Here is an 18859-nt window from a genome sequence, read left to right as displayed (position 1 = left end):
GGGTAGTGGTTTCCATGGCATGGGTGGTGGGCAGTAGATTGAGGGGTAGGTGGGAATGGGAAAGGCTGGAGAAGAATTTATTAGTGTTTCTGGCTTTAAGGCACATGAGCTGTTTAATGGAAGGGTCCTCCCTCTAGAAACCCCTGGGAAAGTGGAGAAAAGGGGCTGCTCTGGTAGCAAAGTATGGGTCCCTGAGGAGAAGGGTCAGGTAAGGCAGGGCTAAGCAGGGAAGGGCCACACAGACAGGTCTGGCAGAGGAATTTCCCAGGATGCAGAGGTGGTGGCCCTGGGTGGGCTCTGACAAGAGCTGGAGGGGTAGCTGCAGCAGGGCAGTCGGGGGTGAATAAGGGGCCCCAGCAGTGTTTGTCCCCGCCCCTTTTCTTTGGCTTTCTCATTCCCTGCAGCCCTGACACTCAGCAGCTGCCTTGAGCAAGCCTTATCTATTTCCTCCTGGCCTGGGGTGGGACATGCATCATCAACTGGTCCCGTTATGTCCCCCCACACACACACGAACCCCTGGTCTCTGAGCACAGGGTCTCCTGCTACCCCCACCAAGGGGCCCAAAGCTGCAAATGCTCTGGAAGCACCTAATGACCAACTTTCCTTGGAGGATGTGGGGCAGCCCTGAGTATAGCCTTGTCAGGGCAGGTGGTAGAGGCTGCAGGAGCAGGATCATGTCACTCAGCTCTGATGGCTTCTAACTTAGGTTGGTGCCTGCTGGGAGCAGAAAGCAGGCTCATTCAGGTGACCTCTCCACCTCCTGCATCCAGGCAGCTTGGGCCTGAGACAGTCCAAAGCCCCCAGACTGAGCTGGATCATGCTTCTGGAAGTTATAGTGCACATTAGCCGTGTCTCCACGAGTGCAAGTCACAGGAAGATCTTTTTCTGCCTGAGCCCTGGCTCTTTGCATGTGAGTGTGTGTGTGTGTGTTCATATGAAAGTGCTCTGCGCACACATGTCCGTTTGTGTACTTTCATGTATGTGCATGTTAGTATGCATGTTCTCTATGTGCATGAGCATTAAACTGCACACATATATGTCCATGTTTGTGTGCATGCTTGCATGCGTGCACGAGTGTGGGTGTATTCATATAAGCATGTGTTCATATATGTGTGTCTTTGTGGTTTATACACTGTTATATTTGATGGCATATCAGTTTCTCCCACAGGGCTTTGAGCCAAGGTCTTATCTATCTCTGTATCCTCATCCATGCTTGGGTGGCACACAGGGAGCCTGCACCTGACTTACACACACATATTTCTTGATCCAAGACACATTATACAGTGTTGCCAACATTGGCTGGACTTTCTCTTTCTCCCCACAATGTTTTCATAAACAAATGCATTTTATGAAAATAAACTTTTTCTGTTGGAGTCATTGTAGAGTTACAGAAAAGTTACAAAAATAGTACAGTTTTGTGTATCCCTCACCCACCTTCCCCAAACATGAACATCTTATATTATCAGGCAAATTTCACATCTAAGAAGTTGACATTGGTATACTGCCTTTAACCAATCTCCTGATATTATCTGATGTCACCAATTCTGCCATTCACATTGTCTCCCTGGTCAGGGACCCCGTCCTGGGAACCCCATTGGTTTTAGTCACATGTCTCTGTCTTTCTCATTGCTCATGACCATGGCAGTCTTAAGAGGACTGGCTAGGCATCTGTCTGATGTCTTCCACTGGATACTGAGGTTGTGGGTTTTAGAAGCACATGCACTCTGAGCAGTTTTCTTAAGTGAGTTTTGGGGGGCTCTCCCTGATTTCATCCTCCTCATTAGAGTTTGAGGTACCCTGTTGTTTCAAAGCAGGTTCATTCTTGCTTATCCCCTCACACCTCTTGCTGCCCCTGGTATATTGTGGAGACATAACCAAAGCCTGTGGGGCCAAGTCTTTATCTGCTTAAAGAGCTGGCAGGGGAGGTTTTGTCCAAGAGGAGAAGCCAGGAAGGACATGGACTGGGAAAGGCTTAGCTGAGACATGGCCATTACTATTGGACTTGCGGGTTGATAGGCTGACCCTGGGTGGGAGGAATAGAGACTGAGATGGAGTAAACTGCAGGAAAAGGGTTTGATCTTGGGTAGGAGGTCATCTGGTGCGATCACTCTGCAAGAGCTATTTAAGGACAGACAGGCTCTTCCCACCCTTTGACTTTTTGAGAAAGCCCTGTTAGGGGTAAGGTATTTGGGCCCCAAGTCTGGGACTCTTTAGGGTGGGCGTCAGTGTTCCCTACCACAACTACCCCACCACTCTGACCATGCCATTCTCCCTTTCAGCTCCAGAACGTGCCCTGAGCCTGGGAGGCATGCTGAAGCCAGGCAGCTGGCAGGATGAGTGTGAACGAGGCAGGCAGCTCTGGCTGCCAGAGGCAGGCGGCCTACCACCTGCACATCTACCCGCAGCTGGCCACCAGCGAAAGCCAGACCTCATGTTGTGTGACAGCCACCAAGGACAGTACCACTTCCGACGTCATTCAGGATGCTATCACAAGCCTGCAGCTGGACGGAACCAAGCGTTATGTGCTGGTGGAGGTCAAGGAGACCGGCGGGGAGGAGTGGGTACTGGATGCCAACGACTCCCCCGTGCACCGTGTGCTGCTGTGGCCTCGACGAGCACAGGACGAGCATCCGCAGGAGGATGGTTACTACTTCCTGCTGCAGGAGCGTGACTCAGACGGGGCCATCAAGTATGTGCACATGCAACTGGTGGCCCAGGCCACAGCCACCCGGCGCCTGGTGGAGCGTGGCCTCCTGCCCCGGCAGCAGGCGGACTTTGATGACCTATGCAACCTCCCCGAACTGACCGAGGCCAACCTCCTAAAGAACCTCAAGCACCGCTTCCTGCAGCAGAAGATCTACACGTATGCGGGGAGCATCCTCGTGGCTGTCAATCCCTTCAAGTTCCTTCCCATCTACAACCCCAAGTACGTGAAGATGTACGAGAACCAGCAGCTGGGCAAGCTAGAGCCACACGTGTTTGCGTTGGCCGACGTGGCCTACTACGCCATGCTCCGGAAACGCGTCAACCAGTGCATTGTGATCTCGGGTGAGAGTGGCTCAGGCAAGACACAGACCACCAACTTTCTGATCCACTGCCTCACCGCCCTGAGTCAGAAGGGCTATGCCAGTGGCGTTGAGAGGACCATCCTGGGTGCTGGCCCCGTGCTAGAGGTGAGCAGGGCAGTGGGTTTTATTATCACAAGAAAATATTTTGTTATACTCAGAGTTCCCTAGAAACAGGAAGATCAGCATGCTGTGCAGGGCCACATGAGGAGGCACCAGGGTTGGTCAGGAGCAGTAAATGAGGGGAAACCATGGGCAAGAGTCCCTGTTGTGGTTTTCATGGGAAGGGCTGGGTGAGGCAGGGTGAGTAGGTTTAGGATTGGCTGGTTTGAATAATTTCAGGATTTCTTGGGCATAGGGTCTTCCCAGGTTGTCTGGTGCTTGGCCCTGGAGTGATTAGGGCAGGTGGATAGTTGGCCGTGAGTGTGAGAGCTTGATAGAGGAGGTGGTGAGAGTGTGGGCTCTGGCTGGGTCAGTTTGCATTTGGAAGGGGCAGCCAGGCCCCAGATATCAAAGCATTGGAATATAGAAATCAAAGAGACCTGATGAATACAATGTTGGCATCTGGAAGGCAGCAGTCTGTACTGGCGGCCCCAGAAAGAAAAGGATGGCATGTCCAAACTGAGCAGTTCATGATGGCACGTTTCCAGTGGGGCTGTGCTGTGGGAGAAAGCCAGTGAGCATAGTGCAGACCTGGGGGCTGGGGAACTGGTCGGCACGGGGAGGGGGTCCAGTAAGCTGGGAAAGAAACACCCTCCACCTTCTGTCCAGTATCCCATGGCCGAACCTCATGGAAGCCATCGATGTGTTGCTGTGGATAAGCCCTCTGGATGCAGAGGCAGCAGAAATGACCACACACTGTTCTTCATTCTCGGGTTCTTAAGACAGGCATCCACATTTCAGAACATAGCCTAACCATCATCACCTGGTGAGGGCCGGAGTGATGTATGGGCCCAGAGGTCGGCAACTCTGGGTTTGGCAGCAAGGATTCTTCATTTTTTAAAATAAGATTTTATAATAATTATATATAAGTATTTTTAATCTTAAGTATTTAATTTTATTCAATATAATTAAGTTGTATTTCTTAGAGCAGTTTTAGGATTCTAGCAATTCTGAGCAGATAGCACAGAATTCCCATACGTCCCCTTCCCTCCCCATACTTGCTCCCATCATTGTGTGTTGTATTTGTTACAATTGATAAGCTAATATTGACATATTATTAGCTAAAGTCCACAGTATATTTTAGGGTTCACTGTTTTGTACACTCTATGAGTTTGGACAAATGTACAGTGTTACATATTTGCTGTTACAGTATCATACAGAGGAGTTCCCCTGCCTTAAAAATCCCCCAGCTCCCCCTGTTCATCCTTCTCTCCCCCAGACTCCTGGCAAACTCCTGCTCCATCCTTTTGCCTTTTCAAGATTAGTTTCTTTCACTCAGTAATACCATGTAAGATTGATTCCTCTATGTCTTTTTGTGGCTTTTGTTTTAGACCTCATTGGCCAGTTAACACCTTTTTAACTGGTGTGCCATAGCCTGTCCTTCCACAGGAACCAGACCCTCTCCTTGGGGATATGGCCTCGCCTACCTTGGAGTGTTGATCTCCATCTTCTGCCAGTCCCCCCAAGCTGAGGGACTAATGCAGCTGCCTTGGAGGGCTGCTGTGCACCTTCACTGAAATCACATCTAGGCTGCGCCTGCTGAATACATTTCAGTTCCTCTTCCTCCCTGATTATCTCGGAGATCAGCAGCAAGAAATTCACTGGGGCTACATGGCCTGACTCTATGCCGACATGAGTAGCCTGTGTCTGTCTTCACCTATATACATAATGTTAAGATTGTCGTTTTTATGTAAATGTTTTAAAAACTATTGAGGAACCCAGCCACAGAATTGTCACTTTCTCTTTAATAATATGTACCCTGTGTGCATTCCCTCCTCTATTTTGATTGCCCATTTACTCTGCATATATGCCTTGTGCCAGGCACCATTATAGGCACTAGGCTATGTAGTGGCCAAAACAGACACAAAGGCCTGCGTGAGCAGAACTGTTATCCCAATGACAAGAAGGCAGACAGAGAAATAAACAACAGGCCTCGTATCAGAGCTGGGAGCCAATAAGAACAGCCTGCAGGCCTGAGGAAGAAAGTAATGCTGGAAGGGTCCTGGAAAGAGGGGTGAACCATGCGGGAGGAAGCACAGCCAGTGCAGAGGCAGGAGGCTAGACCATGCCTGCTGTGTTGGAAGACAGGCAAGGGCTCTGGATGGCATAGGAAAGGGCCAGAGTTGGGTAAGTGAGGGGTAGAGTACAAGGCAGTGGGGACAGAGAGATGATAGGCACATCATTCATGGCTTGTGGGCCATGGGAAAGGCCTTGTGTGACATTGAGCCAAGGAGGGTGTCCCAGGTTTATTTGGCTTCATCCTAGCTCTGAAACTCAGTTGCAATAAAGCCAGTGGTCCCACTGTCCTCCCAGAAAGGATCTGGGACCATGGCAGGTATTCTAGGCCAGTGCATTGGTGCCTGGCACCACAGTCCTGAATAAAATGGTGCAGGCGGTCAATGACAGTAGAAATTAAGGATGTGACCGAGAGGACAGACCTAGTGTTTACCAAATGGAGCATTTTGCCAAGTGGTCATTCACCCATCATGGAACCAGGCAGGCAAGTGGGTGTGACCATGCTTGGTGAGGACGCTGAGCCCAAAGGTCTAAATAGGACATGGTGAGGAGGCAGGATTGGCATCGGTATAGTTTTCTTTTCTAGCTAAGGACCATCCAGGGCACCTGGATGAGGTTCCTGTGACTGCTGTAACCAAGTACCATAGACAGGGGTGCTTCAAACAACAGGAGTTTAGCCTCACCTGTGTTGGCGCAGTGGATAGAGCATCGGACTGGGATGCAGAGGACCCAGGTTCGAGACCCCAATGTCGCCAGCTTGAGCGCGGGCTCATCTGGCTTGAGCAAAACTCACCAGCTTAGACCCAAGGTCTCTGGCTCAAGCAAGGGGTTACTCGGTCTGCTGCAGCCCCATGGTCAAGGCACATATGAGAAAGCAATCAATGAACAACTAAGGTGTCGCAACAAAAAACTAATGATTGATGCTTCTCATCTCCATTCCTGTCTGTCTCTCCCTATCTATTCCTCTCTCTGACTCTCTCTCTGTCCCTGTAAAAATAAATAAATTAATTAATTAATTAAATAAAATAAAATTATAAACAAAAAAAACAGGAGTTTACAGTTGTCCCTCAGTATCCGTAGGGGATTGATTCCAGGACCCCCATGGATACCAAAATTTCAGGATGCTTTAGTTCCTTATATAAAATGGCATAGTAGTTGCAAATAACCTATCTTTGCATGTAGGCTACAGTCAGGTATGCCTGTATATCACTTCATTTGTGTGGATTCAGCATAGTACTCAGAACCTGGCAAATTCAGGTTTTGTATTTTGGAACTTTCTAGAATTTTTTTCTCTAATATTTTTGAGCCTCGGTTGAATCTATGGATGCAAACCCCATGGATTCAAGGAGCCAACTGCACTTTCTCGCAGCTCTGAAGGCCAGAAATCTTAAATCCAGGTGTTGGCAAGGCCATGCTCCCTCTGAGGCACTAGGAGGACCTTTCCTTTTCTCTTCTAGTTTCTGGGAGCTCCAGGCATTCTTTGGCTTGTGGCCACATCACATTGCCTTATTTTCTTATAAAGACACCAGTCATTAGAATTAGGACCCACCCTAATCCAGGATGTCCTCATCCTAATTATGTCAGCAATGACCCCATTTCCAAATTAGGCTATGTTCATAGGTGCTAGGTCAGGATGTGGACGTGTCTTTTTGGGGACACAAGTCAGCTCACAGCCTCCTCTGACAGCTGGTAGTGTCTAGTGCCTTCTTCCCTGAGGGCCACCCTAGCTCAGCAGTCATCCTGGAGGCCCTCAGTGTCTCCCTCCGGCCTCCTACTCCTCCCCTTCAGTTGTCCCAAGGGATCCTGGCATATTCTTAGAGGGCTGTTAGTCATCCTCCATGGCAGGCCTCTGCACCCTGTGAGTCAGATGCCTCTGACCTCGCCTGGCTTCCTCCCTCGAGCCTTAGCAAGAGCCGGCAAGGCCAAATTTTCCTGGTGGTTAGGATCTGCTGGAGGGCGGTGCCTATGACAGCTTCCAAAACTGGCTTGAGCCAAATGCATCACAGCCATAAACATGCTTCCTGGGGCGACCTTTCAGAAAGGGATGGTTGTTTTAATTTAGAGCTGGACTTACTGGTTGAGGCACTACTGGTGTCCAGAGCCAGGTCATTCTCTGTGTTGGGACTGTCCTCTGCACTGCAGGGTGTTGAGCAGCAGCCCTGGCCTCCACCTATCAAGTACCAGTAGAAACCGCTCCCCCCAGTTATGACAACCAAAAATGTACTCAGACATCACCAAGTGTCTTCTAGGGGCAGAATCTCCCCTGGGTGAGAACAGCTGTCTTAGAGTCACAGCTTGTGATCCCACGAGACCCAATCACTGTTTGTTTCAGGTGCCAGCCCTTCTGAGCTAAGCCAAGAGCCACTTTCTAATAATAAGAATAATTTGTTATTGGCCTTTGGACCCACTTGGGTGCCAGGCTTCACATGCCAGTTTCCATCTGTCATCTCTCTGAGCCCTCACAACAGCTCTGCTTGTTTTAAAGATGAGGAAACAGAGCTGCAGAGAGTCACACTGGTGTTCAAGTGTCCTGGGGCTGCTGTCAAAAGTATCACAAACTGAGAGGCCTAAAACAACAGGAATTTATTCTCACAGTTCAGGGAACCAGAAGTCTGAAATCAAGACATGACCAGGGTTGGCTCCTTCTGGAGGCTATGAGGAACAGTGGGTCCCAGACTCTCTCTTGGCTTCTGGGAGTTTCCAGCAACCCTTTGGCATTACTCAGCTCGTGGCCGCAGTACTTCAGTATCTTCCTCTGTCTCCACATGGTCTTCTTCCCATCTGTCTCTGTGTTGCTCTTCTCCTTTCTCTTTTAAGGACACTGTCATTGGATTTAGGGCTCACTCTAAATCCAGGATGATTTTACCTTTAGATCCTTATCCTAATTATATCTGCAAAGGATATATGTCCAAATAAGGACCCATTCACAGGTTCCAGGGATCAGGAATTGGACATATTTGTGGGGGGGGTGCACAAGTCAACCCACTCCAGTCTGGGTTTTCCAGGCCACACTACAGGCAGCCCCAGCTAGATCACGATTGGAAGCCAGTTGGAGCACAAGCTTGAGTTCATGGTATCTCCCTGCATCTTCGTGAAAGATTTCCTCTCTCACCTCAGCCAAAGATCAGCACCACTGGCAGTCTCTGGGATTTTTTACAGCTCCACGAAAGGAGAAGTTGAGTAGTTTTGAGGTTTGGGTGTCACCAGGCTCCACCCCCCCACCCCCCACCCCCAGCCCCGGACGTGGGTTGCAGCCTCACTGTGCAATTCTAACCAGAAAACAGGAAGGGGGCACTGTGGAAAGCTGGTTCCAATCAGCTGATTTGTTGCCTGCTGCAGTTAACTGCTACTGTCACAGTTTCACACGATGTCACTTGGCTGTGCTCAGCACACTGCAGCCTGCCCTCTGACCCGCCCCCACCCCAAACACAACATGTATGTGGGACTTGCCTGAGCTCAGAAACACTTGAAGTGCAGATGGCAGGTTCACAAGAGCAGTGAACAGTCCAGAGTCTTCCTTATAGGGCACTGGGGTCCATTACCCATTCCAGGTGCCCTTAGAGAACCTTGCCCTTCCAAAGGCAGCAGTCCATGGCATTGGCCACTGTACTGGCAACAAAATGCTCCCAGGACATGTGCCTCTTACTTGGCTGCAGACTTTAGCATCAAGGCTGAGCATGGAGGTCTTAAAGCCTGGGTTCTCTTTGTCTCTCCTGAACTGTAACAAGTGCCACCAGCATTCACAAATGCACACAGGGTTTTAATTTCGAAAGCAGAAATGAAATGAGGATCCTTGCTGGTAGGCTGCTTTCCCAAGCGGCCAGAGGCTACTGTGTGCTAGAGTTCAGGGCCTTCGTGTAGCTGCTGTTCCCCTGCCCACACAGAGAGAGGAGGCTGAGGGTGACGCATTGAGCTGCTCTGCGCACCCATAGGAGTCTGGTGACCTGGGATAGTGAGACATAGGACCCAGGGGGTCCTGGAGCTTGCTGCTGCCTTGAGCCTGCCTTTGGAGGCCCCAGAGGATCCTGTCTTGGGACTGGAATCTGAGCACCAACTCATCCCCCCCAGGGCCCCACAGACCCAGTCTCACATGACCCCACACTGCCCCTGGACCCCCTCCACCTGTCAGGCTGCTGGGTCTATTCCCACACTACTCTTCATCAGCACCAGGGCCCCAGCCTAAGCAAATCACCAGAACCATGTCATCATCCACCTTGACCTATGCCCTCATGGACACCTACCCAGATCATATCCTTCCCTCCCAAAAGGGCACTGATAGGCCAACCACTGCCCAGTTTTGTGGGGCATACAGGCAAAGCCACTCAGCCACTCACCCTATTTCCTCTCCCTGCAGCCCCTGGTAACCACCAGTCTGCTTTCAGAAATTGTCCCCTACCCCCTGGCCAGTGGTCAAGCCTGGTGGCTGGCTAGAAGTTCAGCAATAGGAACATCAGGATTACCCATTGACATGGGAGGGAGAGTGAGAACCTAGAATGAAATTCCAAGAGAATGGACACTGTGGGGAGATAGGGTGGTACAGGGATGGGAGGAGAAAGTGCTGTGTGTCCTGGAGTCTGGCTATTGAAAGCCCACGAGGGAGATGGCCCCCACCCGGATGGCTGCACTGGGTGAAGAATAGAATCTCTGGCTGCTTCAGCCCCGGTGTGGCCTTCCCAGTATGTTTGACAAGCAGTGTGGGGTGCCTCGGGTCAGGAAGGGGACAGTGGCAGGCAAATTGCACAAAGAACTGAAGGATGAATAAAGTTTCATATTGACCTAAGGCCTTACAGACAGAAAAACACAGAGACAAAGGCCATGCTTCCACACCACCAACATCTGGGCATCGATGGATGGGTTTTTCCTCTGGCACCCCTAGCCTCTACCTGCGAGGTGCCAGTAGCACCTCCCTCCCCAGTTGTAACAACCAAAAATGTCCCCAGACATCGGCAAGTGTCCCTAGAGGGGCAGATTATACCATTTGAGAATAAGTTTCAGGCCAACTGCATGCAAAGACTGATTTCAGTTTAACAGGTGTTCTATGTTCTGTGCCTAAATACTCTTAGTGGGTTTTTGGTAACATCTTGCTGTTGTTACACATCACTCCGGCTGTATTTAGTACTGTCCCTTGCATCTTGTGGTGGCAGGCAGGCCAGGGAGCTGTCTCAACTGATATTCTCATTAACTCCCTGGAAGAGGTGACTGATGTTGTCTAGTACCCTAGCCCCACACCCGGGCCAGCCACAGCCAACAGAATAGTCACTGCCCACTCACAACCAGAAATGTCCCAGTGTCTTTGCCATCACTGATGAAGCACACTTGCATGCAAAGACCTGCTTTCCCATTCAAGTTTGGTCTTCCAGGAGAACTGAGCTACTCTTAAAATAGTATTTTAATAGTTGCTTGTCAATACCCAAAAATACAGTGGCCAATTTGAGGACCCCCAGAGCTGAAAAGTCACACCCTTCCTACAGGTTATCTGCAGACAAATGTAACAAAAGCACATTTAGTTTAGTGGTTTTCTGATGCAGTTAGTGCTGGTTCTTTTGCCCTGGAATTTTGTATCCCCATCACTACCACCCCTGTCCTCCTGGGATGGCTTTCTGAACCTAATGCCAGGTGTTGACTGTGGTTCAACTGCTCTCCTGTAAGCATCTCCCCAACAGGAAACAAACCAGGACCACTGTGGTAGTTTTGCTGCTGGGGAACACACATGGTTATCCACTGAACTTCGGCAAAAATGTGACACATTTTATTATCGCTTTTGGTTCCGCCTGCGTGCTCTTCTCTGCTTTTTCCTGTTGTTGTTGTTTTTTTTTTCATATAATGTTTCCTTTGTTTTTATTGTCTTTTTTCTTATTTGAGGTCTGATTTCTTTTTGTACATACCAGGGATTGGCAAATTACAGCCCACAAGTTAAATCTGCCTGTTTCTATAATGTTTTTTTGGCACTCGTCATTACATATTGTCTGTGGTCACTTTCAGGCCACAGTGGCAAAGCAGAGCAGTTGTGACAGACTCCATATGACCTACAAAGCTGAAAATATATACCACCCAGCTTTGCGGGAAAGGTTTGCTAAGCCCTCATACCTTTAAGTACACATAGAACTAGATCATTTCATAGTTAGTTTCTACAATCATTCTTCTCAGCTTCTACTGAGCTCTACTTTCCTAAATGTAAGGAGAGCAGATTCCCATCCTCATTCCAGATGACCTGTATTGCCACTTCATATCTTTCTGCATATATGGCACTGGTGTGCCACAGATAGACACACATATCCATAAACATCTACCCACAAGGGTCTGTGATATTGTGGCTTATAGATATTTTGGGGGGTTCAGGGTCCTATTTGGGGGGTTCATAGCTCCTAAAATGCTTAGAATTTCCTAAGTGGAAAGAGTGAGAAAGGTGTCTTTTGTTATGTTAATGTTTTGGGAAGCACCTAAGGATGGAGTGTGGTTCTCAGGAGAACCAACCATGTGATTAGAGGATTGGAATTTTCTTTTTTTTTTTTTTTTTTTTTTTTTTAAATTTTTTTTTTTTATTTATTCATTTTAGAGAGGACAGGGAAAGACAGAGAGAGAGAGAAAGAGAGAGAGAAGGGGGAGGAGCTGGAAGCATCAACTCCCATATGTGCCTTGACCAGGCAAGCCCAGGGTTTTGAACCGGCAACCTCAGCATTTCCAGGTCGACACTTTATCCATTGTGCCACCACAGGTCAGGCTTAGGATTGGAATTTTCAGTCCCATTCCCTGACCTGCAGGGAAGGTAGAGAGGCTATAAATTGACTCAGTAGCCTACAGTCAATGATTTAAACACTCATGCCTATGTAATGAAGCCTCCAGAAAATCCCAAAATGAAGGGAGTTCAGAGAACTTCTGTATTGGTGAACACGTAGAGGCATTAGGAGGTTGATGAGTCCAGAGAGGACATGGGGGCTCCTTGCCTCTTCCCCATATCTTGCCCTATGTATCTTTTCCTTTTGGCTGTTCCTAAGTTTTATCCTTTTACAATAAACTGGTGGTCTAGTAAGTAAACTGGTTTCCTGAGTTCTGTGAGCTGCTTCAACAAATTAATAGAACCCAAGGAGAGGGTCATGGGAACCTTTGATTTATAGACAGTTGGTCAAAAGCACAGGTTACAACTTGGACATGCAATTGGCATCTGAAGGGGGTGTGGAGGGCAGTCTTATGGAACTGGGCCCTTAACCTGTGGGATCCGACACTGTCTCCCAGTAGATCAATAGATCGTATCAGAATTGAGTTGAATTGTAGGAAACCCAGCTGGTGTCAGAGAACTGCTTGGTGTGGGGGAAATAACCACCCATCGGAATTGGTGTCAGGGTCATAGAGTCTTAAAGCAATTTTGGATGGACTGGAAAGGAGGACTGTAATGTAGATGTCCCTTGAGATCCTGGCAGGGCGGGCTCCACCTTTCGGCTCTGTGTAGGGCTCACTAGCTCTGTGTCCCACAGGCAGCTAGGAGCGTTTTTACAGCTCTGGCTGAGGGCAGCAGGGGTTGTGTGGGGGCTCCTTCACATCTTGCACCTTCATGGAAGGCCCTCTGAGGGTTCTGAGTGCGTCCTGGGTCCTGAGGCCACCTGCATCCTTATTATGTGGCAACACAGTCTGCCAGGGGCACAGCAGGATGAGGACACCAAGCCAGACTCCAGTCCTTTTGGATTCCTCTCCCACAAACCTTTGGATCCTCCATGAGCTGCTGGCAGAGGCTGGGGCTGACAGGACCAGGCCAAAAGGCACACCCAGAGTCACAGCACCCTCAAAGGAAGCTGGCATTTGTGGTGCTGGATGTGTGGACAGGAGGAGGTTCTGGAGCTCACAGGTGGGGGGCTTATTCAGCCAGAGAAAGGAGCATGAGGACAAGCTGCGCATGGCCCCAGGTGGAGGTGGCAGCATTCCCAACCTCAGTGCCTAAGACAAACCACTAGGCACGGGTATTTCTCTTACCTCAAGGATGTCGCAAGATGAAGAAAACTAAGGGAGCATCTTTAGGAGCCACCTGTATCAGAAGTAGGGAACAGACCAGGTGACAGACAACCTAGCTGAAAACTGGGGCCACACCAGAGCAGGAGGGCATACAGATGGATGAGAGGGTTTTCATGGAGGGTACATAGAGGATTGGATGTCAAGAGGCTCCTGGGAGTACCAGGCAAGGGGTGGCCATCCAAAAAGCAGGGCCAGCAGCGTTTCCTGCCCCTCCTAGGCCCTGCAGAGCTTGGAGGCTGCCTTTCTGGCCTGCTGTGTGAAAGCACAGAGCCCTGATGCTTTGCAGTGATCTAAGGCTATTTTAGACAAAGGGGGAAGTTATATTTTAGGGAATGCTACATCTAAGAGAAGAGTAAAATTATGGTGTATATTTTAGGCATCGGAAAGGCCTCCTTGGAATTTGCAGAAAGAGTTGATTAAAAGGCAAAGTATCACTCAGGCCTGGGACACCCCTTTCCCAGTCACCGCCCTTTCTAAATGTTCTGGATATTTGCTGCACCAGGGCTGGGCTGTGGGTAGGGATGTCTGTTCGTTTATCAGCTACATCTGCCTCACTGTTTGGTGCAGGAAGAAGGCCAGGCAGTGAGTGACCACAGGCTCTGGTGGCTCATTTGTTTTCTAGCTGTTATCCAGGATGAAGTGGTTCCAGTGCCCTGTCCCCAGAGTCACTGGGGCTGCCTCTGAAGTTTCCTTCTGTGTCAGTCAGCCACCCATCAAGACATTAGGTACCCTAGGCCTTGATTGGAGGTGACTTATCTTTGGGAAATGCTAAGGGGCTAAGAGGCTCACAGTCACCTGCCCAGCCCTATGGCCGTGGCTTGTGGCTACTGACCAGCTGCTCCAGGACAGGAAAAGGGATCCTTTTTCCTCAGATGCCCAGGCCCAGAGCTTTCCATAAGGTGGGCTCCTAAAGAAGGACTAGATGTTATCATCACCCCTTTATGGCAGAGTGAGTCACAGCAACGCATGAGAATTTGGAGTCCCGTTTAGCCTTTCCTGGCCACACAGGGATTTCCAGGGCAGCTGATTTTAACTGAATATAAGGCTTAGTTCTGATCCAGGGGTGATTTTTCCCCCAGGGGACATTGGCACCATCTAGAGACTGGCATCTAGTGGGCAGAGGCTGGGGGGCTGCTCAACATTCTACAATGCAGAGGGCAGCCCCCTCTGCAAAGGTTGATCCAGCCCAAAAAATGCCAGCGGTGACAAGGCTGAGAAACTTCCTCTAGTTTAGGTGCTTTTAGGATGTGCAGTTGAAAATCTGGCCTGGGGCTCTGGTCAGAGTACAGGGAACCACATAGTTCCCATAACTTGGACAGACCTAGTCATTGGTGAATCTTGGTGAGATTGTGGGCAGGGGAGAGAGAAGATGACAAGGACACACAGCCCCTAAGGGAAGAGCTCCAATTCTGCCAAAGTACCTGAACTGATTCTTGACCCTCAGCATGTGACCAGGCACCTCCCACCATTGTTTATCACCTGCAGGACCTCAGAGCCAACAGCTGCCCCTGCTAGAAGTCAGGAGTGGGACCAAGCATTCCAGCTCAGCTGCCTATCTATGTCTGTGTGACCTGTAGCAAGTTAACCTCTGTGCTCTAACTCCTGATCTCTCCTGCTCCAGGACCTCTGTGCATATGTTGCTCCCTAGTCTGAAATACTCTTACCACTATCATCTAGCTAAGCCCTGCCCCAAGGCCTTGCTAGGAGAAATCTGTAATGTCCTGTGGCCAGCAAAGCCAGCACACAACGTGTCTCCTGTCACTCTATACTCTTAGGTTCTGAAGGGCCATTTGGTATTCATGGACCATTTGTTTCTTATAGCCAGCTAGCCTAGCTCAGCAGCTGTGGAGGAGCAGGAGTGAGTGAGTGCTGAGATGAGATCACAGTGATACCAAGGGAGGGGGACACACCTTGTGGGGATCCCAGGGCAGTCCTCCTGTGAGTGGGTAGGCGTCCATTCCCATTCCAGAGCTGCTCCATAAAGAGAATGGTAGACACCAGGGAGGGGCCTCCAAAGAAGCACGGCCTGAAGTAGATTCATGATGGAATGTGAAAGAGAATTACATCCACCTGAAAACAGGGGGCCAGGGGCACTTTACCCCAACCTTTGGGGTTATCTTAGGGCCTTTGGGTCCAGTGGTCCTCCTGGGCTATGGTCAGCACCAGCCTTGGCTCCCTTAACCCAAGGAAGATGGAGTGACCCACAAGGCAAACAGACTTCTGCTCTTACTCTCTATTTTCAAAGCAGAATAAATACAATGGCGATTACTCAGCCATGAAAAGGAATGAGGCACTGACACAGGCAACCATATGGATAAAACTCGAAAACATGCTGAATGAGAGAAGCCAGACACCAAAGGCTGTGTGTTCTATGATTCCATAGAGACAGAAAGCAGATTAGTGGCTGCCGGGAGCTCTGGACAGAAGAACAAGGAGTGACTGGTTATGGGTACAGGGTTTCCTTTTGGGGTGATGAAATGTTCTGGAACTAGATAGAGGTGACAGTTGCACAACATAGTGAGTGTACTGAATGTCACCAAATTGTGCATTAAAATGGTCAAAATGATAAATGTTATGTTATGTGAACTTTAGAACATTTGAAACAAATGCAGAGGGGGCTTTACACATCTGGAACACTCTCCATCTGGAATGCTCCCTGTTGGGACCCACCATATTTAGCTTTTAGATTCCTTCCCATAGAGCTTGTGTCTTGCTGCAGTCAGTAGCTAGAGAAGAGAGGGTTATAAAGCATGCAAGTTTCAATCAAATTCTGTCAGATGTGCTGTATTGGCAGACAGAAGCCTAGCTTTTCTAGAGCTGGTCCTGTCGCTCTTGCCTCTTCAGTGCCCCTGAGCACCATCTCTTGGAGCCCACCTGGAACCCCTACTCTACCAATGGGACATGGGACTAGCTTGGGGTCAGACCTGAGCCCTGTTCCTAAGGAATAAACAAACCATAGCTGGAATTTCTCCAACAAAGGTGGCAAGTGTCTTCAAAATGTTTGATCTACCTGACCAGGTGGTGGCGCAGTGGATAGAGTGTCGGACTGGGATGCGGAGGACCCAGGTTTGAGACCCCGAGGTCACCAGCTTAAGCGCGGGCTCATCTGGTTTGAGCAAAGCTCACCAGCTTGGACCCAAGGTCACTGGCTTGAGCAAGGGGTTACTCGGTCTGCTGAAGGCTCACGGTCAAGGCACATATGAGAAAGCAATCAATGAACAACTAAGGTGTCACAACGAAAAATTGATGATTGATGCTTCTCATCTCTCTTCATTCCTGTCTGTCCCTATCTATCCCTCTCTCTGACTCTCTGTAAAAAAAAAAAAAGTTTGATCTAACCCATGTATATTGAACATCACTATTTTCTTCAATGGAAGCCCCCTTGAGGCAATTCATTATGCTCCTTGAGGAAACTCTTATGGTTGAATGATAAAATTAGCTAGAGTGGCCCTGGCCAGTTTGCTCAATGGATAGAGCGTCAGCCTAATGTGTGAATGTCTCAGGTTCAATCCCGGTCAGGGCACACATAAGAAGCCACCATCTGCTTTCCTTCCCTGCCCTCTCCCCCTTCTCTCCCTCTTCCCTTCTGGCAGCCAGTGGCTCAGTTGGTTTGAGCATCAGCCCCAGGCACTGAGGATAGCTTGGTTGATTTGAGAATTGGCCCAGATGGGTTGCCGGGTGGATCCCAGTCAGGGCGCATGTGGGAATCTGTCTCTCTAACTCCCCTCCTCTTACTTAAAAAAAAAAAAGAAAGAAAGAAAATTAGCTAGCGTAGTTTACAGTGGTCACTCTTGAGCTACATATCCTGGATTAACAGTTTAAGTGGAATCCCTTATAAAGTAGCTTAGCCCAGGGATCTGCAAACTGTTTATGTAAAGGGCTACATTATTAGTGTTTCTGGATTTTAGGGCCATACAGTCTCTGTTGCAACAACCCAGTTCTCTCTCCATCTACTCAACTATTCACCGTAGTGCAAAAGCAGCCACTAACTGTACATAGTGAATGGATAGGGCTGTGTGCCATTAAAACTTCATTTATGGCCCTGACCAGTTTGCTTAGTGGATAGAGTGTAGGCCCAACATATGGATGTCCTGGGTTCAATTCCCAGTCAGGGAACACAAGAGAAGTGACCATCTGCTTCTCTTCCCCTTCTCCCCTTCTTCACTTCTCACAGCCAGTGGCTGTATTGGTTTGAGCATCAGCCCCAGGCGCTGAGGATAGCTTGGTTGTTCCAAACCCTGCAGCCTCAGGCGCTAAAAATAACTGGGTTGGCCTAACCTCTGGTGGCGCAGTGGATAAAGCGTTGACCTGAGAACACTGAGATCGCTGGTTCAAAACCCTGCACTTGTCTGGTCAAGGCATATATGGGAGTTGATGCTTCCTGCTCCTCCCTCCTCTCTCTCTCTCTCTCTCTCTCTCTCTCCTCTCCTCTCTAAAAATGAATAAATAAAAAAAGATTAAAAAATAAAGTGGTCTTTTCGCCTGACCTGTGGTGGCACAGTGGATAAAGCGTCAACCTGGAAATGCTGAGGTCGCCGGTTCAAAACCCTGGGCTTGCCTGGTCAAGGCACATATGGGAGTTGATGCTTCCTGCTCCTCCCCCCTTCTCTCTCTCTTCTCTCTTTCTCTCTCCTTTCTAAAATGAATAAAAATAAAATAAAATAAAAACTTTTTAAAAACCCATTTTAAAAAATAAAGTGGTCTTTTAAAAAATAAATAAATAAATAACTGGGTTGATTTCAGCAGGTGATTCCAGCATTGGCCCCAGAGGAGTGTTGCTGGTGGGTGGATCCCAGTTGGGGCACCTGCCCAAGTCTCTCACTATCTCCCTTCCTCTGAAAAAACAAACAAAAACTTCATTTACAGCCCTAGCCAGATAGCTCAGTTGGTTAGAGCAGTGTTTTTCAACCAGTGTGCCGTGGGGAAATTAAACATGGGTCCCCAGACTACGGCCCACGTGCCAGATACGGCCCGCGGAGGCTATTTATCTGGCCCACCAGCCGCCTCCATCCGAACATAGACATTCCCCTCACAATCCCTCCAGCTATCAGCAACAGGAAGAGTGGAGGCACAAGGAATGCTCACTGACCAATCACCTTCTAGGATTCATCCCTACCACTAGCGATGAACCAATAGTAGGCCGCCTCTCATCCACACCCAGGAAGGTCCCCACTCGGGCTGCCACACACTTGTCATTGTGTGGTCACGGGGAGTAGTTGAAGCTGCTACTCCTCCCCATGGTCCCAATTTCTAATCCTGGTCAGGACTGGAGGTAAATGTTGCCACCACTAGATGAAGCCTCAGCCTCAGCTGGTTATGTCTATCCTGATGGTGTATATAGATATTTGACCTTTTTCTTTTTAAAAGAGGCCCCCGCAGAGGGTGATATACAATGCATCACAATGTTATCTAACTTTAAAGCTAAAGTTTGCTGATCTTCCTTTGGACAGTTTTTGGTTATCTGTTGCCAAGGAGTTCCCCATTCTGGCCAACAAAGCTATTTTGACATTGCTCCCGTTTTCAACCACATATCTATGTGAGCTGAGCTTCTCAAGCTTGACTGAGATAAAAACTAAAAACAGAGAGAGACTGAGAACTGTTGAGAAAGAGCT

General features: G+C 49.0%; 1 protein-coding gene across 18 annotated transcripts in view; it reads left to right on the top strand.

Annotated features, from left to right (window-relative positions):
• Positions 1 to 18859, top strand: part of MYO9B (myosin IXB) — a 90555-nt gene that overhangs the window by 10912 nt on the left and 60784 nt on the right. For all 18 annotated transcript variants that reach the window (XM_066270661.1, XM_066270599.1, XM_066270561.1 and 15 more), the window contains exon 2: positions 2280 to 3173. In XM_066270661.1, the coding sequence (XP_066126758.1) occupies positions 2334 to 3173 (840 nt within the window). In that variant the 5' untranslated portion in view covers positions 2280 to 2333. The remainder of the gene's footprint in view (positions 1 to 2279; positions 3174 to 18859) is intronic.

The sequence above is a fragment of the Saccopteryx bilineata genome, chromosome 1 (assembly GCF_036850765.1).
Source record: "Saccopteryx bilineata isolate mSacBil1 chromosome 1, mSacBil1_pri_phased_curated, whole genome shotgun sequence".
Taxonomy (NCBI): domain Eukaryota; kingdom Metazoa; phylum Chordata; class Mammalia; order Chiroptera; family Emballonuridae; genus Saccopteryx; species Saccopteryx bilineata.
This window is presented reverse-complemented; position numbering and strand designations above follow the sequence as displayed.